The sequence below is a fragment of the Mastigoproctus giganteus genome, chromosome 14, assembly GCF_048544385.1.
Source record: "Mastigoproctus giganteus isolate SK-2022 chromosome 14, ASM4854438v1, whole genome shotgun sequence".
NCBI lineage: Eukaryota > Metazoa > Arthropoda > Arachnida > Uropygi > Thelyphonidae > Mastigoproctus > Mastigoproctus giganteus.
In genome coordinates this window covers 44,814,292-44,840,643 of record NC_143588.1, presented here as the reverse complement: position 1 = coordinate 44,840,643, position 26,352 = coordinate 44,814,292, and the positions used below count along the sequence as shown (strand labels likewise).

General features: G+C 34.1%; 1 protein-coding gene across 1 annotated transcript in view; it reads left to right on the top strand.

The window, feature by feature from the left end:
- LOC150075098 (homeotic protein ultrabithorax-like) overlaps positions 1-20,281 on the top strand; it is a 38,400-nt gene extending 18,119 nt beyond the window's left edge. The window contains exon 2 of the mRNA XM_090388688.1: positions 19,212-20,281. Within this exon, the coding sequence (XP_090244814.1) occupies positions 19,212-19,600 (389 nt within the window). The 3' untranslated portion in view covers positions 19,601-20,281. The remainder of the gene's footprint in view (positions 1-19,211) is intronic.
- The last annotated feature ends 6,071 nt before the right edge of the window (positions 20,282-26,352 follow it).

The window sequence follows — 26,352 nt, the reverse complement described above, 5'->3', positions numbered from 1 at the left end:
TAGATATAAGTACAGACATTTGGAGAGCTATAGGGTGAATCTTCTCTGCAAGTATATTTTTCTTATAGTGCTTGGTTAAAATAATCAAATCGTGAAGAAATATAAAAATATCTTGGAAGTAGACGAAAAACACATACGCGAAAAATTTGTACTTTAATATAAAAAAAAAAGTAGAAAACTGGAGTGTTCATGTGGTAGCGTGCTTGTTGAAAGTTACGGACGTTGCGTGGTCGAATATCCCACAACAATACAAGAAGACTGGTGTATTGCTTGCTAACTGAGAGCATTATGCGGCTACCATTACACTGAACTAACTTTTCCCTTGCTATTTCTGTGCTACTACTGTAATAGCAGCCTCTTCCTATACAAAAGGAATCTAGACAATGCCTGGGCTTCCATAATACAGTTCTCTTCAATGGAGTTAAGTTGTCATCCCTTTCTTACCAGAGAATCTTTCTGGCTCCTCCAGAAACAGTTTACACTCTAGAATTTCGACCGAAATTCAATTTTGTCGATGAATTATGTTAAGATTTTTCAATGCCAAGTTGCATCCAAATCTGTTACAGTGAAGAATGAGTTGCTGTGGTGTATAGACAGCCAAATTGAGTTTAAAAACAGTATCCCCTATCGCAGGAAACTGCTCCCAATAAGAATAAAATATTGTTTTAGTGGGATCCGTTGTTGATTTATTTTTAGTCAATTTTATCTTCCTTTATAATATTAGTAAATTAATAAGAGGAGTTTACCTCAATATAGTACGTGGAACACTTCCGTATGATACCCTCCTTTTCTGGAGGGTATCATACGGAAGTGTTCCACGTACTATATTGAGGTAAACTCCTCTTATTAATTTACTAATATTATTATCAACGTAGAACATTGAGTATTACAGCTCTGATTCATACTATCTTCCTTTATAATAGAAATCATCACTTTGTTCAAAATCCAGCCTTTATTCTAATCAGTATAAATAAACTCGAAATAGTAGCCAAACATTAATTACTCGGAAGACCACGTCGAAACCTTGTTCATTAATTCTCTAACTTTCAATCCTACAAAAATCTTTTCGTTTTGCATCTCTTTTATTTACTTATTTATTTCAATTTACTGAAGTCTTGCATTATTTCTGTTCGTTACTTTTATAGAATTTTTTAAAAACACCAGCATTTTATACAAAAATGAAAATGGGATATACAGATCGGGTATTCATTATTATTGCACGTGATGTGATTTCATTATGAATAATAGATTTATAATTACCTACTGATGTTCTAACCAGATTATTAGATTTATTCCAAAGATCAGTTGATGGTACTGTTTATATAAATAAAAACAATTGTTCATTAACTCTCCTACGCAGATATTGCTAGAGAAAGAAAGTATTATCATTAACTCAAAGTCAAATTACAATTAATTAAAAAGCAGCTGGCCTTCTTCGAAACGTTTGATGCTTGTCGCAGGTGTTTATAACAAGGCTTTTATGACCGCCATTTCTTGTTCCTAAACAAGTCATAAACCTCTTTGGACAGGTAATAAATATTCTAATCTGATACGCTTCGTGTTTGATGACTGTTTTACGATTATATCTCCATACCGTGGCACCTTCCAACTCTGACAAATAAAGTGTGACTACGGTGCACTTTAAGAATAAGGAGCCCCAAAGCAAATGTTTGGAAAAGGAACAAGGTAGCGAACATCAGTATTGGATGTTCTTTTACATCAAAATTTGAATGCTGAGATAGAAAATCAAAGATATCTCAGTTTTTAACTCCTCAAAAAATACTCCATGAGGGTCCTGGTTACAGAGCTCATTAGGTATAATTCATTCGAGTGCTACAGCAGGACTTAAAGTCAAAACGACAAGGAAATGAAAGACCTGCTGTCAATGCCTGAGTCATCTTGAATGTGTAAAAAATCGACCCTAAACAAAACAACAGGAATGCTTCATGCTGAAATCAAAATGGGCGGAACCTCAAGATGGGTGGATTTTATAAACGATTCACTGTTTTTATGAAATGTCACCCTCGGCATTAACGAATAATGCTGAGGTATCATCCATAAACTATCTCTCAAGTTCTTTATTTCAACTAGGGAACACTTTAACCGCAAAATTTCTTTCTTTAGTGTAATGTTTGTGTATAAACGTAACAGCATTGCATCCTCTCCAACCAGAGGCCCTTGTTTATTTCTTGAAGGCGACAAAACAACAGTTACCACTCCCCTAGAATGGTTCTATTTCTACCTTAGTGGTGGTTTCTGTCTTCCACGATTTATAATTTAAATAAATATCCTTCGAATGATTATTTAAATAGATTCGTACGCCTTATTCTTCCAAACATTTTTAATGTTTCTACTCATAGCTCAAAAGTTTTCAATATAATTCCTGATAAGAAGAGCACATAACCATAATTAATGCATTTTTCTGCTTATAACATTACTGACCGTTTTCCTCAATCATTTTGCATTAGTAAAACCTTGTCTCCATCTCATCGTAGCTGCACATTAATCTCCTATTTTTGCTCTTGCTGATTGCATGTTTTTGTTTATCTTATTGCTTATCAATGACATTAAAAATACAAATTTTTCCACGCATCGGGTCAGCGTTTAGCGCTAGATGCATTTTGTAGACATGGGACGGTGTCATGTGGCATTACGAAATCTAAACACTTGCTCCTGGTGAGTATTTGGTTACCATTACACTATGCCTTTAGCGTCCAGTCACAAATACAGCAATATAGTAAAAGAAATGGACCCCAATAGCACAGCAAACGGCATAAATAAGGATATATATGTCCCTATTTATGCCGAAACTTTCCAAATGCTGGAATATTATTGCTATGCTAATAGAAGATAAATAACACTATAAGATTTATTAATAATGTTTAACTTCTGCACAGAAGGACCTACAAAACACCTACTACAAGTAAACAAGAGAAAACCGAAACTTAAAAGTAGAATTCTCTCCGGATTAATCAAAAAAAGAAATTAATTAATTAAATGAAATAAATCCTTAATTTATTTTGTCTTTTGTGGTCAGTGTAATCACCCCCGAACAAAGGACCACATATAGTGGCCTATCATACCTTCAACCCACCGAATTCGTGCCTCTTCTCTATTGACTTTAATAAGTGCTAGCCTATTACTGCAGTCATTTTGTCTTCCAGGTCTAGTGACGCCAACGTCTACTTAACTTATGACCAATAAATATGTCACCTTTTACTTTTGCACCAGACAATTTTGAAAATAGACTGTATATGTTTGAAGGTGTCACCTTCAGGATTCAGTACTTCAACAAATGTTTGAACAGGCCCAGCTAAATATGGAGTTGTGGAAGAAATACTGTTTCTTGGAACCAAGGGATTGTTTACTAAATTGTGTGCGCCAGGCTGCAACTCAGTTCTGGCAGACCATCCTCTTCTCCCTTAGTCCAATCTACTTACTGCATTGCTGTTCCAGAGTCAGACAAAGCAAGTGAACTTAGTGAAACCACCTTGAAAATCCAGCAGGACTACCAGCATCTGAAAATCCCCACAGACATCTCATTTATACTGGTCATACTTGACCTTCTCCAACAAATGCTTCACACTTCCGTAGTCTTCTTTAATATGAACAGAATAGGCAACAGGACTCGATGGATGTATATTCTCAAACACAGCTTTCAAACTTACTTTCACTGTCCATGAAAAGACACCACTCTTCTGGATTTTACCTGATACCAACTTCTTCATAAAGACTAATCAAATCAAAAAAAGTAGCACAGGTATTCTGTAACAGTGTTAAAACGTGCATAATTCGCATCTATTTTTTTGTATGTGGATGTCTTACAGCTAAGATCCAGTAGATTCCATTGTTTCAAACCAAACGGAATGTTAGTAGCTCTTCATTGGATTTGGTTAGACCAAAGCCCTCTCTAAGTCATCAAATTCTTGCTGATTAGATAAATGTGTCGCTTTACTTGAGCAAACTTCCGAGATTTAATCCCTATTACCTTGAATCATCATCAGAATCATTATCCACTTCTTGGATTGGGAATTGGTTGGCCTTCATATTGCTTCGTGTATACTGTCTGTAAATTGGGTTCTGTCAATTTTCTGTTTTCTAGATGAAAAACCCAAGTTTTTGAGAGAAAAAAACCATGCTGCTCTCGTCTGAGACCCACTAGCAGCCACGTTATGAAAAGGCCCATAAAAATTCCTCGTCATCGACGGGAATCGAACTCGGATCTTTTCCACCCGGTGTGGGGAGGATGGGGGTCCTACCAACCTACGAGAGCATTCACCATACAACAGTAGCAATCCTAATGACGGTCCGTGGGCTCTTTCAATGTAAGAAAGATATGAGACACTTACGACCATCACGAAAGCATCCCTCTACCACTGACCTGCAATTACCATAGCAGACATGAAGTGCTTAAAACTCGCCTTCATCACCAATAAGCTTCAAATGTGCTGCAAAACTTGGTGTCACCAACTATGTTATGATAATTTCACTTGTATCGGATCTCTATATATCCACAAACATGGAAGAACGAGTCTGAAGATAACTAACACCTTCTGGTAACTGCTGGAAACTTCAGAAAATAAAGAAAAGCCAATTACATCGTTCTATTCAGCATAAAAGAAACAGTTAAATTTGAATTTGTTTCTTTTTATAAAGGTGATTTTAACAAGGAAATTTAAGGTTATTTTTTTAAAATTATCAATCGTTTTAATAGTGACTAAAAGCAAACTTATTTAACCAATTTTTCTGATATGTTATTTTTAAAATCGAAATTCTGAATGACGTTATAAAACAAACAGTGGAAAACGAGTTCTGCTTGAAAAACAAGCACCATTATTGCAACAAGGAAATGTATATGCGAAAATTATGTTTCAGTACGACCACAACGCCAGGATTTGTTTTAAAAATTTACAATTTATATAAAAAAACATGGAATACGTAGTACGCCTATTGTTTAACATGAATATTAATTTTTCTTTATTTTTTTAGTTTGATTTGTTGCTTCAGTTCCACCTGTACAACTGTTAGCTGACAGAATTTGCCTATTCATGCCTATGACGCTACCATGAATCAGTCATTTTGTTTCTTTAAAACGTGGACTAGAAAGGTTTCTGCAAATATGTCGAATGACATTTTGCTATTATTTCTGGATCTCTTGATTTCGGTTTCGAATCTTAGTTCGACTACTGCATTTCATCTCATTTCTCTTCTCTTACTTTACTGTGAATTGACATGGTTATATTCATTTTTATCTTATTGGTCTTACGAATATTGCAGATTACATCATTCGTGTCACGGATTTACACCTTGCAACGACAAATTACATCCCCCATAACAACAGAATTCAGGGAGAACTTTAGAAAATGAAAACATGAAGCCAGACTCATTGTTTCTGCCACACTGGGCAGCAGCGAGTTTATATCTAATGAATTCTATGAAATCTAATCTTCTGTTATTCCCTGAGATTTTATATTTGTGCACTCTGGTTCTTTTCAAACCTTCCCCATTCATTTTACTCAACTCTTACAGTGCTGCTCATACAGGTCAATCAGATCACTTATATTTATAGTTGTTGAACTTTTCAGTCCACCCCTTCTAGGCCGTTCTTCAATATGTACATCTATTTGCATTCATTTCTAATCTGGTCACTCTTATTTGAACCCTCTCCAGAAGTTCACCGTCTTTTTTAGGTGCAGCCTCCGTGTAAAAAAGGTTAATGGCGTACTCTTCCCTAGCAATGACAACATAAATCATAGACAGAAAACCATGGGCCTTTCCAATCGCCTCTTTATACTACATGGACAATTTCGTGACATTTAAGTCTCTTCTTAAACCACTTTAACTCCTCTCTCCTAGATTATACGTAACTTTAGGATTTCTGTTCCACAAATGGGTAATCTTACATTTAGAAGCATTAAACTTTAGTGAGCATTTTAGGACCATATATGCAACCAACCCAAATCTTTTTGAAGGAAAATGGCATGTCTCAGATTGTTAACCACTCTTCTTATCTTCAAACAATCAGCAAACTTAGACAGCCTCGTCAGTATCGTTTCTGAAAATTAGAAATTGGAAACCCAACACTTGTCCCTGTGGTGCCCCACTTGTTACGTCGATTCTCCCCGAATATTGCCTATTTATGACAACTCTCAGATCCTCTCTTTTAGCCAATCTGCGATCCAGTGTAGGATTTTACCAACTTTTTCCATTTTTCGAATATAAAATCCCATGGGAGGTATCAAAAGATTTTATGAAGTCTAGATATGCAATGTAAAAATTGCTAGCTGCATTCAACTAGATATAGTCTGTTGACTACATCTAGTAATTTACCAGACTGGTCAGGCATACCTTCCCTTAAGGAATTCATGCTGGGATCCATTCAAGATACAATTCTTGTCGAGATGGTGCTGGATCGCATATTTGACCATAAACTCCATGAACAGAAATCAGACCCTCTGGCAGCACTGCTTTTGTGGACTGGAGAAACATTAGAACTTCTCAATCCAAGGGGATCCTCCCGAAGTTTATTGACACTTCTCTAACTGTAGTTATTAGTTTTAGGGTTTTCTATAGTCGTCCGTTTTGAATGTTTTCAGTAACTTTAAATATAAATGAATTCGGTCGATTTTATTTGACATATTTCTTGTTATACGCACCCATTGAGTTTTATTTATTTTTAATGCGTCACGTGGTTATGAATGAAAGATTTGGAAGGCTAAGCAGTTAATTAAATAATAGAAACTACATGCATTTTGTGTGGCAGCATGATCGGCAAAGATACCGAAAGACAAATGTTCCAATCTTGACTTTGAATGTGTTCATAAAAACTTGTTTAATTTTTGTTTTACTAATTAGTGACGAGTTTGAATTAAGGTGTGGTGAAACTCCTACCTTGACATCATTTTAAATACTACTATCTGCCACCCCCACCTTTACTCGCTAGATTTGTGTTTATGGTTTTCTTTTAGTATCATTTTTCGATTGAGTAACACTAATAAAATCTAGTCTGTACAATGCATGTCACTCAACGAACCCTAGGAAGTGATTACGTCATCCAGTGCCCCAGTTTATCAATAAGATAAAACGTAGCCTGTTGTGCTTAAAATATTTCGCACGAGAACATTTTAAATAGAATACAAATGAGTGAAACCTATTGCTGTGGCTCCCGGTTTGTATTTACAATAATATGCTATTTGTAATTATTTGCCATGATAACGCTATCTTATAAAACAAAAAGGTTCAATCATCTTTTAAAATGACTTCGCACCTTTTAAGTTATAGAATAAATGAATAAAATAACACGAAAGAATTAAATTATCTTAAAAAGTACATGTGCCCAGTGAAAACAATACTTTTCTAGTTGCCTTTGCAACCAGTTGCTCTGATTATGTATTACTTTAGTTAGATGGTCCTTAGCAGCCATAGCAGTCTCATCTTTTATTTTAAACAAATTGTCAAAGAAAGTATTAACCTCGCCAAAAGGCGAGGCCATTTTTTTTTTTTTAAATAGTGCAATACCAGACAACTAGTTGAAAAAGGAAAGTTTCTTTTATTGTGAGAATTAAGACCACCTCATTATCTGTGAAATTTAAATCGTGCTGGCTGAAAAGGCAAATTACATGACAAGATAGTCCTATGAGCATCTAATAAAGAAAAAAAAATTTTTTTGAATGGATTCTTAAAGACAAATGCGAGTGCCAGATTATATTTAAATCCATTAGATCAAATCCATTATTAACTTGAACTCATGATGGAGAAACCGATTAATTCATTTGAATTAGAGCTCCTACATTAATCTTTCCTGATCACGTGATTAGTTAATGGTGAAGTTAATCTTATGTTCATCACTATTTGAAATTATCCATTTATAGATTTTAATAATAACTACTAACTTCAAGCTCACAATAACTTAAAAAATACTATAACTTTAGACATAGTACATAAAATTAAAATAAATATATCTGCTAAATTAAGGTGCATTATATTTGATTCTTATTGAATAATATAAATAAGATATCTGAAAAGCTAAAAATTATTTCAATAAAACTAAATTTAAACGAAAATCAACTGTATATTAAAATTTTCATATTTAATGTTATCAAATTATTATCTGAATAAAAATGCTGATCCACATGCTCCAGTTCAATTTTGAAATTTCCTTGATAGAAATAACTTCAGTTGATAAGTAACTTGAGTTGATGAGGCTCTTCATATTCGTGGATTTTGAATACAAAATGAAGTATTTCTTACGTCATTATAACTCTTCCAGAATGCTACATAAAAAATAAAAATAAAATAAATAAGAAAACAGGGATTAAGAAAATCAAAAATAAATTACTATATTGAAAATGTTAGTTTTAGAGATATGTCTTAATTGCACAACATTATTTTTTTAAGTCAATGAAAACATTCTTCGTATAAGTTAAATGTTTTCTTGGACTTTTAATACCAGCTAAATATTACAGCTGGTTAATGAAAAAAAGTAATAAACAAATTAGAATATAGTGAAATCTTTAATATTCCATTATTTTTCTTTAAATGGCTACATCAGTAAGCAGAATTAATGGGAATAAATTAATGGGATGAACCACTTAGGTTTTATGGGTACAATTATTAGTAGAAAAGGATCTCCCTACTGCTGCCTCACTTTTCTTCTTGATCATATATCAGTCGTCGGGTTAAGTTTCTTTGGGTTCATCGAATGAAGTTTGGAGCTACGTCGACCAACTGTGTTGGTGTCCAAATTCCCAGTGCTTCAAATTTACGTCGTCAGGTTTATCCCATGTCCACAGGTTACGTTTCGTCTGACCCCTGATAGTCACATTACCACGGAGGACACACTATTACAGAATTTTTCTTTTTTTTGTGCTTCTTTAAGCAGGCTCAGTTTACGCCCATAATATGGCCATGTCTTATTCTCTTCTGAGATTCCATATCCAATTGGAGTACTTGTTTTAGGGGAGAAAGGTATTAAAGTTGTTCTAGGGTTTCGTTCTGGTATCGAATACTGAAATGTTGATACGTAGGATTTGAGATGAATATCACATTAATATTGCTTAAACTGCATTCGCAACTTAATATAACAAAGTATGAACGTCATAAACACTATTAGCCTCTTTGAAATTTAATTTAATTAGCCGGGAGGCTACCCAAGGATACAAAAGTAATAAACTCACCTTGCTATTAATCTACCTATTGGTTACTAGCAGTGATTATTTGGGCAAATGAAAGTTGGCACTGATCACAGTGTACTGCCAAAAACCCTTCCCTTTATCATCACGGGTAAAGGGAAGGGGTTTTGCTTTCGTAAAGGTGGCTACAGTGGTCGCAGACAGTTTTTAAATTCTATACAGTGGGACCAACTGATGATGTTACGAACAGCAAATTCTAATTAAAAAGCATTCAAGGAATTAATCTTGGAAACTACTAGGCTTTTCATATCATCTAAGAAATACTGTTCAAGGTTTAGGCCTAAATGGATGTCAGATGAAATAACGAGGCTCGTTGCAGAGAAGAAAATTGCATGGGATGCATATAAAGTATCAGGTGACACAGAAGCCTACGACAGATATAAGCTAATCTGTAATCAAGTCACAAAGGAGGTTAGGCAAGTGAAGGCAGATTACGAGAAATCTTTGGCAAAGGATACTATAAGAAAAACAGCAAGGACTTCTTTAGTTATATAAACTCTAGAAGGAAGGGGATGAATCATATTGGTCCACTTGATATCGATGATGCGACTGTCGATGATCCTGCTCAGGTAGCTGATAATCTGAATGAGTATTTTGCATCTATATTCATATATGAGGAGTTATTCAGGAAGGGGAATGCCAGAGGTGTATTCAACTCTGGCAGTAAGCTAGATAATCTTGTAATAACTGAGAGTAAAGTGGAGGAGAAATTGTTGAAGTTAAACATAAGAAAGGCACCTGGGGTGGATGGGATCTATCCAGTTATATTAAAGGAGGCGGCAAAGGAAGCAAGCAAACCCTTAGCCATAATCATGAGAGCATCCTTGGACTTAAGGGATGTCCCCAACCACTGGAGATGTGCAAATGTATCCCCAATTCACAAGGGGAATCAAAGGGTGATACGAGTAATTACAGACCAGTTAGTTTAACTTCTGTTCCGGGTAAAATAATGGAGTCACTGGTTAAAGATGCATTGCAGGATCATCTAGACAAGATTGCAGCAATAATTCAGACACAGCATGGATTTGTTAAGGGAAAGTCTTGTCTGACAAATTTGATAGGATATTATGATATGGTCACAAAGGAACTGATGCAAAAAATAATTTTGATATGATTTATTTGGATTTCAGGAAAGCTTTTGACACTGTTGCGCATGGAAGACTATTGTACAAATTGGAGCAGAATGGTGTTAAGGGTAAGTTGCTACAGTGGATAAAAGGATGGTTGAGTGTGAGAAGACAGTGGTAAGGGAAAGTCTTGTCTTTCCCTTACCACTGTAATCCATGGACACTACTCTTCGTGAACTAATGTTTATTAGTGGAGTCCCCCAGGATTCGATGTTGGGTCCACTCTTGTTTTAAAATATTTATCAATAATATCGATGAAGGTATATCAGACTTAATCTTGATCTAGAAAAGTTGGGCAGATGGGCTAAGAAGTGGCAACTGAAGTTTAACCTTGACAAATGCAAAGTACTGCATATGGGTAGAAGTAACCCCAGAGAAACGTATAAACTGTGTGGTACTACACTCAGGGCGATAGAGAATGAAGACCTGGGAGTAATTGTGCAGTCAGATATGAAATTTTCTGAGCAGTGTAGGCAGGATGCCGAAGCACGTCATGGGGTCTTGTCAATAATATACAGGAACTTTTCTAGGAGGGATAAGGAGTTGATTATCCCTTTAAATAAGGCAATGGTGAGGCCACGCCTTGACTACTGCGTACAAGTCTGGAGGCCTCATTTTAGGAAGGATGTAGATTTACTTGAGCATGTACAGAGAAGGGCAACAAGATTTGTAAGGGGACAAGGGATGCTCTTACTAAGAAATGCTTTAAGTTGTGCAAATTGTAGCCGCTCTAGACTAAGCAACTGCGAGGTGATCTGATTGAGATGTATAAAGCCTTGAATGGATTCAGTAGGCTCAGTTCTCGTTCTTTTCTCAATATTACATAACACAATGATAATAAACTTAAACTGGTACATTGGCTCTTTTCTTCAATATTAATTATTTTAAGGAGAAAAATAAGGTATTTAAGATTAAGATTTCATATTATATATATTTTATTAAATATAATATAGATATGGGACCTTTTTAATTAGAAGTAGCAAAATAAGTTAAGCTTGTTCATGTAAAATATAGAATTTAGCCAGTGAATGAGCAGACTAACGTAAATATCACATTTATTTTGTTTTATAAAAACGAAAAATGTCTAACTTCAATGTGTTTTTATCAGATTAATATTTTATTATCAGTTTTAATACATAAAGGTGTATCCTTAACTGCTAGAAGGATGTATAATCATAAACAGCATGCATAGAGAATTAAAATGTTAATTTAAACGCATTTTCAACAGGTTCTCAGTTTAACATTCAGTAATTGGTTTATTTAATCAGTCAGTTACTTCCCGATGATATGCTTAGTTATTTTGTCAAATCGAGGAATAGTTGGGAAAATAAATAAAAACTAACTTTTATTTAAAAAAAATTTATTATAACATTTACCGAGAATAATAAAAACATTCATTGTTTTATCCATTACGCTTCTGGGTCAACTCTTGCATTGATACTTGTAATTTCCTGATTTATAATGTCAGTTAGTCATTTGCGCAAACGTATTAATTTCTTAATTTCGTATTTAAAAATTACCTCATTAATTCTCGTTAATATTATGAACTCGATTCGTGATTGTGGCTTTTCGAATGAATCGTGATTTATCTTTGTAGATGCAAAATTCGAAGCCAATATCGTGAATAAATATATATTCAATAACTGTTTTGATAGATTGCGTGTGCTCGGTTCGCCTATTTTGCTGGATGAAAAATACCAGTTGTTCTATTGACCAGCAGAATGAATCATGAAATTGCCAGAGGTTTTGTGTCGATCATTTCAGCCAAGACAGAATCGACTGTTTCGAAGCTCGAAACTTCTTTCAAGCAGGCACGAAGGACCACATCTCTGCTGTGTATAGACGAATTGGTGCATGACAATTCTCCGTGTATTGGCTAATCAATGTGAGGTTATGGCACCCGTGAGCCCTTGTCTGATGGCCGAAAAAGCAACAAAGGCTTTCTCGATTATTCTTTGGAAGTGCCAGTTAGTCTTTTTTTATAAACGGATTAATTTATTTTCCCTTAAATTTACTTCATAATAAATTTCATTTCAGTTGTTATTTGTTGAATTGCTAATAATTCTTCCACTTTACTCCCACTGGAATCTATTTCGTTATTTAAACCCTTCTGGAAAGTAACACCACATTATTTTAATCTTATGCATTACATTTTATTAAACATTATGTATTACATTAATTATTATATCTAACATAAGTTTTGTTTTATTTACTTTATCTTAATTATTCGTATATCCGAGAAACTCTACCTTTTAAACATATTTGACTGTCCACTCTGCTCAAAACAGTTCTTTTAAAATCTTGATTGTTTATATTTTTATCTTCCTTGCCATATGTTTGTAAAATAATAGATTTATGCATTCAAATCTAGATTGCACCATGAAAATATATAAAATCCCTGGAATTATAAAGTGTGTAAATATTTTAAACTTTTTTTGGACTATTTGATTTGATTTGTTCCTTACCAAACATTTCCATCAAATGGAGTTGAGAGTTAAATGACTGCAATGTCTTTTATTATTCTTGTTTCGAGTTTCCAAAGCAACTAAAAGGTTTTATGGCTTCCCAAAATTAGAAGAGGGGAAAACGACCATAAAAATACCACTAAATGGGTAGTTTAGGCGATAATTCCTCCAGCACTGATTGGTTGTAGGATCCTCGAGAATTTTGATTGGTTAGGCAACTTCTGGAACGATGCTGGTTGGCTATTTTGTGAACTAGAGAAGTCAGAGAAGAAACAGATAGGGAAATCTGAAATCTCTCTCTTTCATCAAGCAAAAGAAGTACAACATAAAGTGGCTACCTTCATTTATGTGCCTGTTATTTAAAATTAATTTTAATATCGCAATAACTGAATTGTTGAAAAGATTTGAAGTTGGTGAAACATTAAACTGATGTCATGAACAAAATTGGCCAGAATTTTTCAACCCAAAAGTAAGTGTTTTTATTAATTTAAAAGCCTCAAAAAGAAATTTATTTGTCTAGTGCATCAGCATATCACGTAATTTCAAATCATACCTTGTTTAATTCCGCATAATTAATTCCTCGCATGGTTAATATTGCCAAAGCACCATAAAATCGAGTCAAAAGTTAATACGCACTAATAACTTAATTTATTGGGCCTAACTACAGAAGTTTATCATTCATATATATTTTAGTAAAACAATTATAAATATTATTTACAAATTTTATTAATAATTCTTTTAAATGTTAGAAAATATTCTACAGAAATAATAATATACCTTTTTAATTTCAATATCATTTCCCTATATAATATTTCTAAATTCAGAATTTGAATTTTTCGATGCACTGTTAACTACTGAACCTATTTGATGTATTGAACCTATTGATATTTTTGAACTCAAAATGGAATGAAGGCGATTTCCTCCCATGTTGGATTCTGCTACTTGAAATAGTGCTTGTTCAATTTATTATTACGTTTAATGTCTGGGACACAACTTAATCAAAGAAACCCAAGGAACTGTCATGAAATCAGAGGCAAACCTAAACGTACTCATAATTATTTCATGATGTAAACGCTGAGCATGAAAAGTAGTAGCTTCTGCATTTATATTCTACATTTTAGTAAAAATGTATTATCTTTTATACTTCCTGATTGTATTAATAACAGTAGTGCATACAATCGGTTAATATTATGTTAGATATAGTTAGCTAAAAATTTGAAAACTCTCCTTCCCCTGACAGCTTAATTTTTTTTTTTTTTTGCTTTAAAAAATAACTGTGTAAGGAATTAGTCAAGACGTTTGTCAATATAATGCTGCTTCTGTCAAGCATTTTTTTTTTTTCGGTTGGCGAAGGTTGTGAAACAAACAATTGATCTTCATAATATTCGCATTTAGAACATGGAAAGTTATAGTATTTACGAGGGGCGGTAAATAGATTTGATTTAGGGATTTGAAACTTGGCTGGCAATTTCATCCTTCTTTATGTAGCTACCTTCCAGAGCTACACATTTTTCTCATCTGTGAATAAGTTCTTCCAGGCCTACAGCTTTTCAAAGCCACACCCGATTGCAAAGTCCACTGTGACAGTAACCTTCTGAGCAGAACTGTCGCGTAGGAGGCGGACGTCTTTGGATAACTTACGCATTTCTTCAACTTGTTAACCTCTCTTAACTTTCCCAAGGAGTTTTTATTGTATTTCTAGTTATGCTCTTGCCTTTTGGGAGGTAATCTATAAAGACGATACCTTTTAGAAAACCCAGCAATCTTGGGAACCCATTGGGCTGCCATCCTTAAACATGTGAGGAACTCATTATTGCATTAAGGTGTAAACTGGCTCATGTTCGCTTGATTTTTAAAATTTATAGTCTAAAAGTCTTCAAGGACTAACTGTTCCACTTTAGCTAAATGGCAAGGTCTGTGGCTGAGATGTGTCTTCCTTCTCTTGGGTGATCGTGCCCTCTGCTTTGCCCACAACTCAACTGTGTTTTACAAAATTTCAGTCTCATTGATGGGCAATCCTCCCATTAAACAGCTTTCATCTCCTCATGGATTTGTTTTGCTCCTTTGCCTTGCAAATGAAGAAATTTTAAAATGGATCGCACCTCTAGCATATCACCACTTGTTGTGTTTATGGCTCTACTCCGGTAACCGACGGATCTCAAAAAAACAAACAATTTAGAATAGTTTTATTTTTAAATAAAGAATAGTTTCACTCTTATGTTTCATTAAGAGTTAAAACTATTCTTTTATAATGATTGAGAAATAGTGTTAAATACTATGAACATTGACACTTACTCTTGTGAATTCCTGTTCATTGATCCCTCATATCATACACTAATGTGGGGTCTTACTTGATAATACGAATATTACACACCTTCAGGAAGAAAATAAAAATATGGTTTATGAGATATATAAGATATTTTAAATTCTTATCTACATTTAAAGGATGGAATTTACGACAATTTTCAATAACAAGGTTATTATCTGAGGTATTTAGAGAGAAGTTAACATCGTGTATGTGCATTGAAGGGTCGTTACTAAAGGAGGGATAAAAGATGATGGATTTGGATTATCTTGTATTCTAGAAGGTAGTACGTGAACATCTTTACCAGCATTGTTCTTCTGAATGGGCATCTTCAGCTCTGCTATTTTATTCAGAACAAATTTTAACATGCTCAGCGTTTTTAAATATTCCGATGTAACATCATCTTCCTCTGTAATATTTCTAAGTATATTAACATAATCTGCAGATTTTGATTTTTTACTCTGCAGCCAGGGAAGATTTAAGATCATTTTTAATGTTTTGCGTTTTCTTCTGTAATGAAGTCATTTTTAATATTATGATAACAAAATTTATATATATAAAAAGGTTATTTATTTTAATGTGTATGATGTCATTATAGCTAAATAACAAAAGAAAGCAAACTTTTTCTTATATATCTTTAAAAGAATTGTATAGTTTGTATTTTATTTTTTTGTTGTGTTGTCGATATGAGATTTTGTTGTGCCTGATTTTTCTCTGCCATTTTTGAGTTTTAAGGAAAATTTTTTTTTAGTAATCATTCATAGTTGGAAGACAAAGATTTAATATGTATGCTTCTGAGATAAAGCAGTCAGCATATTAAGGGAGAAAACTAACGTTTTTTTCCCTTATGAGATCAGGAAGCCAACTAATACTCATAGACTGAGCCATAAGGTGATGGGAGGGTGGAATTTCCATATTGCCCACTTCGAGACTCAGTATTTCAATGAGTATTCCTTTTACTGTGATGGGAGCAACGGAAACCCAGATTTCTTAATTATATAGAAACGCTGGGAACATGTTGATAAGGAAGTATCTGTAGGCCAGAGAAAGGCATCTTATAAGTAGAAGTTGTGTTGATAATCTGTAAGATAACTTTTGATTTATAATCCTCTAAATGCAGAGTGGATCATCATTATTGATGAGCCATGCGTGATGACAATCTCCTCTGGCTTCAAAACACGCAAGATCTCAGAAGTTGTAGGTGGACACATGCGTGAGAGTCGACGAATTTGCCATAATGAATTCTGAAGCGGCTGATTCTGAAAGATACTCATATCCTTCAGAAGGAGGACAGCTTTCTCGGGTAGCTCTGTGAGGTAGGAAAATAAGCCTAAATTCAGAAACTAGGAGACAGAATGTTTTTTTTTTTTTTTTTTTTATGGAAGAGGTCTTGATAATGTAACAATTCCAAGCGGAAAGAAAGTAATACTAAAGAGCCCTGTCGTAGATGCCTAAGAGGGTTCAAAGACGAATACACTTTGGTCCTTTAAGGATGAATTGAAGGATTTCACTGTGGCTCGCTGATGGTTAAGGGTACTGACTGCTTTGATCAGCTGAGACTTAGAAATACAAACGAGTTGAAGGTCTGAGGTATATCTAGAATATTTTTATCAAGCTGTAGAATGAGAATCATGTTTCTCCTCTGGCTATTTTGCTCAATTACTGTTTTCATAGCCGTTTTTATCCTGTCCGTTTTAATAGCATTCATATAATTCCAGTTTACAAAAAAAAGTAACTGATTGTGTTAGTTATTCCTCATATTCAAAACTGTTTTCAAAATCTTTGAGAAGTTTTAAATATCTCGGTGTCCATCCATCAATGGTTTGATTCTCTCTCTGTTTGTACTCCTCTTTAAACTTTCTATCTATTGTATAATGATTTCTCTTTACTGAGTCTGCTTAGCAAATCATCATTTAGGAGTTATATTTGTATAACTCCTGCAGGATTCTCGAAATGCTTTACGAAATGGTTGTTTTGTATTTGCTGTACAAAGAAGAAACATCTGCATCGTGTTAGGAGAGGCCTTACTCTTGAAACGTATGCTCTCTTATTTTTGAATTACAATAGAACCTGAAGTCTGTTACTTTTTGAATATTTGTCTGGGGGTCTGAAGATTTTGAAACCCTTAATATTGAAATACCTTTAATTCTCACGGCAGAACAAACTTGTCTTTGCAACGGGTTGCGTTCAAAGTAGTGCGTGGTATTGCACTACTTTGAATAGATATGGATTCAACTATATTTCAGCTTGGAAAACTGATTTTGTATACCGTATGAAAGCTCGTATTGAGCATCTTTACAACTGATTTGTTTGCGTATTGCCACTAGAGACCACCTGCTATTATCTAATGAGGGACCAGATAATCCCGAAACACGCTCTCTTAGTAATCTCATATTTTAAACAAATAGCCAATTAGCTTTTTGGAGAGGGCGTCTGTTTAGAAGTAGTGCAGCAACAAGCAGAAAACTCCTTTACAGCTCGTCCTTTGTAAAAAAGACTTTTTTGCAGTGAGAATTAACACCATTGCAATATCTATGCAATTTAAATCCTGGTGGCTACAAAAACACGTTGAAGGACAAGACAGTTTTGAGAGCATTTTATAAAGACAGAAAGAAATCTTATAAAGCAGTGGTTCCTACAATCAGTGTGATCAGGCAAAACTCCATTAAGTTCAATGGAAATCATTATTTAACTGCGCTGAATATGCGTCTTAACTTCAAGTGAGATTTGAGTGACAAAGCATTCGGAACACTGTTATAAAGAGAGAAGTGTCATCCTCTTTTGCATGGATTCTTAAAGACAAATGCGATTGTTGATGCGAGTGTCGGATTGTAAAGTACTGTATCCCATTTTACAGCTTACTACATACTGTATATGCTTTCTCCTTCCGTCTCTGTATTTCTCTTCCTGTCTGTGTTCATCTCTCTATCTCAGTCTATCTATCTACATTTATATATATATTTCTCTCTGGCTCTCCATCTCTGTCTTTCTGGCTCTCTATCTCTCTGATTGTCTTTCTATCTATCTGTCTGTATCTCTCTGCCTATCATTGTTTCTGTCTATATTTCTATGTCTCTCGGTGTGTATCTATCTGTCTCTCTCTCTCTCTCTCTCTGTCTGGCTGTCCGTCCATCTGTCTGCATTTCTCTCTCTCTCTCTCTCTGTCTGGCTGTCCGTCCATCTCTGTCTGCATTTCTCTCTCTGTCTCTCTCTCTCTGTGTCTCTCTCTCTCTCTCTCTCTCTCTCTCTCTCTCTCTCTCTCTCTCTCTCTCTCTCTCCCTGTTTCTGTCTGTATTTCTATCTCTCTCTCTCTCTCTCTGACTGTATTTCTCTCTCTCTGTCTGTCTGCCCATCCCAATTCCACTGTAAAAGACCACAAACTCTTGATCATCTTAACAGCGAATGGAACAGTGGCGGCCACCTCTTCACCATCACCGAAGAGTCCATCACCTTCAACATGTGACATTTAATACGAGAATGATTCAATGCCAAGGAACTGTGTTCTTAATTCCAGAAGTTAAAATGTTGAAATGTTTTTATTTCTTCCTAAAACTTTCCTTATTTTTTTTGGCTTTTGTACATAAAATGTAAATAGATTCTGCTAAAAATGTATCCACTGTTCATGTTTAAAAAAAAAAAAAAAAAAAAACCCTGTTCCTGTCTCTCTCTATCTAACTCTATATCCTCTCTCTGTCTCTCTATCTAGCTCTGTATCCTCTCTCTATCTGTCTATATATATCCTGTCTTCTCTGTTTATTTCTATACCGATCTGTTTATTTCTCTGTCTGTCTTTGTTTCTCTCTCTATTTCTGTCTCTCTTTCTCCCTCTCTCTGTCTGTCTGTTTCTTTCTGTCTCTCTCTCTCTCTCTCCGCCTGTCTTTCTGTTTCTCTCTCCTCTTTTTCCATCTGTCTCTCTGTATATGTGTGCATTTTTTTCCCGCTATATATCTCTCTTTTTCTGTCCATCTAGCGTGTACAAACATTTCCACATTCGGTGACTAGTAAGTTGGAGTTTTTTAAATTTGATTCAGTTTAACAATTCATATAATTATATACATGTTTCTAAGTAAACAAATACTGCAATTATTTTTTTTTTTGTTCTCTTCCTCTCCTCTTCGTACAGGTGCAAACGGTCTTCGTCGCCGAGGCCGACAGACCTATACGCGCTACCAAACGTTGGAGCTGGAGAAAGAGTTCCACACCAATCACTATCTAACCAGAAGGCGACGAATCGAGATGGCGCATGCTCTGTGTCTCACGGAGCGACAGATTAAAATCTGGTTCCAAAACAGGAGGATGAAGCTAAAGAAAGAGATTCAAGCTATTAAGGAATTGAACGAACAAGAACGACAGGCACAGGCAGCGAAAATAGTCGCCTCGCAACCACCACCACCACAACAACAAGCACAACAGAACCAGACGTCTCAGCAACCACAGAAGGCTCAACAGCCAGCAGCTTCATCTACAGCGCCGGGAACCAGTGAGACATCTAATACAGGAAGCAAAACGTAAGGCAGATATTCTCTCTATCTCTATCGCTCTCTCATCTTGGTCCCAGACAGGTGAGATGGTCACGTGATTGGCATGTCGTAATTTCTGTCTGGTATTTTTTAAATGCTTTTTTTTTAAACTTCATTATATTAAAATCAGTCGTAATTCTCGGCGTAGTAGTGGTAAACGCTTGCTTAACCCAACCGCGTTATTTTAGAATTCATTTTCTGCACGAAAATGAAAAAACATTTAAAATTTTAATGCCGATCATTCCTTTTAAGGCAGACTCCATTTTATTAAAGTTGGAACAATCAACAGAGTTCTCATTTATGCGCAGGCGCGTTAACCGATTCTATAAAATGCAGTAATTTTTGACGTAAAATTTAAACGAACAAATGAAAGCTGAGGTTTAGACAACTCTTAGCTGACACTTTCTTACTTCGATGATACGAATAATGTGAATGGTAGAGATTTGGTCAATATTACTCCATCGTGACCAACTGCAGACATTCGTCGATCATGAGTGGCCATCTCAATATTTTCTTGTGTACAAACATCCCCCCGTTTTCGTGATTTAGCATGTGGGACATGATTTGTAGTGTTTAGTTGTAATCATCAATGCCTGGTTTTAAACATTGACAATGCATTGTTCTGTTGTAGAGAGCAGTGTTAGAAATTCGCCACCTTTGTCGGTAGTTTGTATCCCACCTTTACCCTCTATCTGATATTATTTAAAAGATCGTTTTTCTTTTTTTTTTCCTTGTTTGTTTTTGATTCTTTTGCAAAATTTCCATCGTCACTTCGTTCCTTTCATGTTTTTGAATTACCTTAGTTAAATACATAAAAATTGAGGGTTCAAAGTGTAGTGATATTTGAACATGTATCCATTTATGTGGGAGAGTTGTTGGTACTGGTAAAGTCTAGCTTAGTTTGTGCGTTTTTCATTTAATGACGTGTATTAAAATGATGATGACGTGTTCAAAAGAACGTCATCATTTTAATGTTCTCTTGAACGCGTCATTTAATGGTGTGTATTAAAATGACGTGTTTAAATGAACACGTCATTATTTTATGCGTATTAAAAATGTCATCTTTTTATGTTCTTTTGAACGCGTCATTTTAATACGCATAAAATGATGACGTATTGAAACAACACGTCACCATTCTTATAATAATAATATTTATATAGTGAAAATAAATAAGGCGTATTAAAAATGACCTAATTTTTTAAAAATAATTTTAAGACTTTTCAATAACAATAAGTAGTTTTTGACAAACTATTTAGTACAAGATATTTATATACTTTATATTAAGATTATAATAAAACTCTTATTTAAAATTTTCATATTATTAAACGCATGCTTGAAATCCGAAAAATCTGTGAGATCAGTGAAGGAACTAATGTAGTTGATTAGCGATCTCAAATTTGTACATTCTGTAGTGTCCGAAAGACTTCTTTATTTAATAACTTAATATTAATATCAGTCGAGTACTTGAATATGACAGTTGTGATAATGTACAAATCTGCTTTTGCTGAAATTGAAATAATTGCCATATGCAAAATGGTGTCTGGTCCTAAAGTTACAAGAACTTAGCGTTCCATTTTAGATAACTGTGATATTAGATTAAATTAATGATTTGTGAAGTGTGGATACTAAAAAGACTAAAAAAAGGATTTTAGAAACGTAACATATTCCAGATCCATTTTCTAGTCAATGATTTTAAGCAAACCGAATTCCCTAAAGAATTCAGCATTTACAGCCATATTCAGTGAATCTTCTTGTTGATGGTAAGGATAAATTTATTGCATAAAATTACATATTCAAAGGTAGAATTTGATGCAGTGTGGGGCTTGTAGCTAAAATTGAGTTTATAACCGAGAGAGCAGTTGTTTATCATTAAGGAAATTCATAAGAATTGACGATAGAGGCAATACATTGATGCTATATTCCAGATACAATATGTATGCAATAATTTGAAGCCTCATAGCCTTTGTTGCTTGGCACAAAAACAAATTAGCAGACACATGAAGGAATTCGAAGAGGAGTAAATATAACAGTAGGGCATTAAAATATTAGTTGGCTTTTCTATATGAGATCATATATGGTGTTTTTCAAATAACTGATATGCATTTTATTCTTATAATTTATTTAAACACTACTCACATATAAAACCTTGTTTTTTCAATTCCAACTTGATTTTATTTCATAATCACTTGATGGTCGAACTACTATTTAACAGGGAGAAAAAAAAAAGTTCATAATTCACAGTATAGTTACTTGAATCAACACCAGATGGCCTAATTAATTAAAAATCAAAGTTAAAATACGACCATTTTGCTATTTTTTTTTTTTTTTTTAATGCAATTTGATAACTTCTATTGACTAGTCAGTATTCAAAAATAGTTATGCAGGCCCTGCAATTGTTTATGTTATTATTATAGAGCAAAAGGAAGGTTTAGAGCAATTCAAAGCATTTTTTATAGAATTTATGAAATTATAAATCTCAGTAAAAAGAAATGAATCCTTTGAAAATGAAGACTATCAAACTAAGCTAGACTCATCCTTTTCCTCTCTGACATTCTCCCACATGTATCCTCACCAATTATACGTAAAGATTTTTGCTTTCTTTTGAAGAAAGTGAGATCGTTAGTCGATTCTATATACGTACCGAAATGTATCCACAATTTTTTTGAAAGATTTGTTTATTTTCTATATGTTGTATAGACTTACTAATGACATCGTCAGAGTTTTCAAACTTATTCTGTTAAAACGAATTCTTATATATATATATACGTATAAATAAGAAACTTGTTGTCTTATTTAAGAATTTTCCTCTGAAGAGAAGTGAAAAAAAAAAGGCAAATCTGTGATTACGGACCATTTGTAAACTTTACTGGCATCTGTGGTCTTTGTTTTGTTATGAGATACTTTCATATTTTGATGAGCAGTTTTTATCCTACTGAATTTTCCGTTCAAGTTTATTTAATTATTAAATTTTCAATCAAAGTTAACCAGTGCAATTCATTCGTAACGAATTTAAATAATTCCAACACTGTTGTTACAGAGACTGTTATATTTCCATGAGCGTTACATATTTTTCTATGACTGAGCTTCATTCGCAGCTAGAAAAAAAAAAAAAAGAGAAAAGAAAATAAAAAAAATGGTATGAAGTCGAACCCTTACATTTCATGGATGCAGATGCAAATAAAACTCTCTGTATTTATCGATAATTGGATTTATCAAAGCTCAGTCATATTATTTAAGCTTATAGAAACATAGTCTGTTTAGAATGGAAAAAAAGAAGAAACGAAATCATTTTGTAGTTTTTGCGGGTTTCAATTGTTGTATTTACATTCATCCTGTGCATGTTTGACATCTGTTTACTTGTAATTAATGTATTTGTGTTGTGAATTATGAACAAAATACAGATTGTAATTGACACTAATGTCTCTGTTTGCATTTATATTTAACTATTTAAACGAAGTTTACAATATACAGTTCAAAAAAACATATTTTTCAGGTTGATTCAGAATACACCTTTATTAAGCGCATTTGATTAAAAATAAAATGAAAATCTATTAAATTCCAAGTTTCTTTTTGGTCTTCTATGACCCCGAACATTCTAATCATATAGGTGAGGATAATTAATCAATAATTAAAATCATCAGGATTAATCAATAATCAGGACTAATCAATAAATAAGGTGAAGTTCAGTAAAACCTCAAGACAGTTTGCTCCAGAAATCTGGAAATATGATTTTTTTTTGCATATTTAAGTTGTCGAAAACATGAAACCATAATTATATACAAATTTCACCAAAATCTAATAGCACTTCGCTGTTTGAATGCTGCCATTTTGAAAAATGACTGTCAGCGCCGCCTGCCAACTTTTTATTACAGAAACTAAACTAAACAGAAACACCAGAACTCGATATTAATGGCTACTTATACCCCTGAAAACTGAAAATTGCTTTATTTATTGACTCATTCTCGTAGTATTAAATAGTTGGAAATAATCAAAACTATAACGATCTAGAATATTCTAAATATTCTAGCAACGTTATAATGAAATGGGAAAAGTAAACTTGGACAAACTTCTTTTGATCTCTGTTTATCTGAGGTGGTATTGAAAAATATTTCGACTTTACTAGTTCAGTTTTTACTGTCTGTCTTGCTAATGTTCAAATGTCAAACAACAAATCAAACTTTATAAAGAACTCAAGTGTTAAAACAAAACTTCAAGCATATAAGAGCTATAAAACATTGTACAAGTTGGGCAAAAGCCTCAATGAAAAACGTAGCCATGAGTAACCCAAGTTTCCTTCAAAATGCATCGACTTCTGGTATTGCAAAACAGTGTAGATGCAATACCGAAGCAAGTCGTGGTGGTGACTTACTTCACCCTATGGGATAATAGTCAACTTGGTTTGCTCTTGACTACATTTAATGTAGTGAGTTGACTGGAAAGGATAGGAGGTTTCCAGTAACGGACTCAACAAATTCACCTTACAGTTTTTCACTTCAAATTGCATAGTTATATACAGTGGAAAATTTAGCGTTTTCGGGAATCTAAGCGGAAACACTTTTGGGGGGCGAGGGAATCCATTTGGTGATGTCGCTCAATCAATTGATCTGACAGAACCAGCTCTTAAAAATTGGGCACATCAGGTGTAGTATCAAGAAAAAATTACAACGACTGCCTTTGGCAAACGTAAAAATATATTATAACACACACACATAAAAATGTTTTCATAAATAATTTCATAAAATATTTATTCTTAAAAATATTTTATGGTGCATTCTGAGATAGTCGTTTTGTTGTGTTTATTGCTTAATTTTTATTATTAAATTAACCCTGTGAAACTAACTCAAAAATAGTTTGTTTTATTATTACTAAAATGTCTTTATATTAATTTATAAAGATTTTATGGGCAAATAAGTACAGTATTGTATTAATTTATACAGCAATAACTTATTTTACATACTTACCTCTTTCATTGTCAATTTGACCAAAGAGAAAAGTCCCATAAGTTTCTTTGAGACACTTCTTTATATCTTCATCTTTCTGAAATTGAAAAAAAATAAATAATAACAATAATATAGGTATAAATAATTTTCTGGAATAAAAGATTAGTGATATGAACTTTGAACAAATGTGATGCTTAATTCATTGATATCTTGAAGCCTTCAATAAGGTGAATGTTTTTCATGCTCAAAAGAGTCATGATTATTGATGATTTTAGCATTTTGGACATTGTAAAAGTTCATGCAATTTTAAGTGGAAAGGGTTCTTGATTAACTCAGAGTACAGGTATGAAGGTTCGATGTGTTCTAAAGCAGTTTGTAATTAAACAACCGGAGGAAAAACTCATGGGTATGATCTTACATCCCCCTACCTGAAGCCAGCTTAGTTGGTCCTCTTTCAAAAGCATTATAATCCTGGCATCAACAACGAAGACTTAACCATTTTGCAATTTTGTAACAAGTGACAGTCCCTACCCAGCCACGTAGCCTGAGAACGGGGGAAGGGTTAATTTTCATGGCGCTTGATGCTATTTTCAGAATTGGACCAAGTCCAAAGGTGGTAATCAGGTGAAAGTTTACTACGCCTCACCTTTGTAGCACCAGACTTTAAATGAAAGTGAACTTATTAAAAATATTGATGAGTTTAAGATGTTTCTATATATTAATTGGATAATTCAGAATGAAGTATTATTAGGAAGTAATTTACTATTGTCTAAAGCAGGGGGGCTTAATAAGCTACTCGCGGGCTCGCTCTTTAGCAAGATAAGAGTCGCCCACTTGTGAAAAACTTTGGGCGCCTCTGATCTAAAGCTTTGACTCTTCCTGACTAATGTAGTTTGAGAATATTTCATTCACTTTAGAATTTTACAATACATTTGCTGAAGTAAAGATGTCGACTTTCTTAAAATGATAAAAAAATATACATTTAACCTCTTAATAATTAACTACGCTGAACAGCTCATTGACTATTCATCAAAAACTTAATCTTATTAAAACTTTCTAATTTGTGCATCCGACAGCATCCTTCTCCTTTGATATTTAACATATTGGACTGACATTGAATATTTTGAATTTGAATACTTATGGATATGAATCCATGGGCCATTGTCTTATTAAAAAAGCTTTAAATTGGTAATGCGTACGCCAAGGAATCAACTGTCAGCAGTTAGACATCTGATTGGAATTTGTGGGTGGGTTAATCTCGAGCAAGACTCAAGGCACGAAGGAGGTTAGGCAAGCTAAGGAAGATTATGGCCAAATCTCTGGCCAAGATGCCAAAAAAAACAGCAGACTTCTATGCTTATATTAACAATAGAAGGAAGGGGTTGAATCACATTGAGCCACTTGATGTCTGTGGGTTAACTGTTGATGACCCTGCTCAGGTTGCTGACAAATTGAATAGTTATTTTGCATCTACATTCACACATAAGGAATCTTTACGGAAGGGGATGTCAAAAGTTTATCAGACTCCAATGGGGAGCAAAATGGCTGTTATAAATCAAAGGAAAGTGGAGGAGAAATTGTTGAGGATGGAAATAAAAAGGCGCCCGAGGCGGATGGAATCTATCCAATTATATTAAAGGAAGCAGCAAAGGATGTAAGAAAACCCGTATCCATAATTATGAGAGGATTCAGGGGAGGTCCCTATGAACCTCTCCTTTTGTGCCAATGTATTCCCAGTTCATAAAGGGGATCTAAGGTGACAAGAGTAATTAAAGACCTGTTAGCTTAAAGTCTGTTCCAGTGA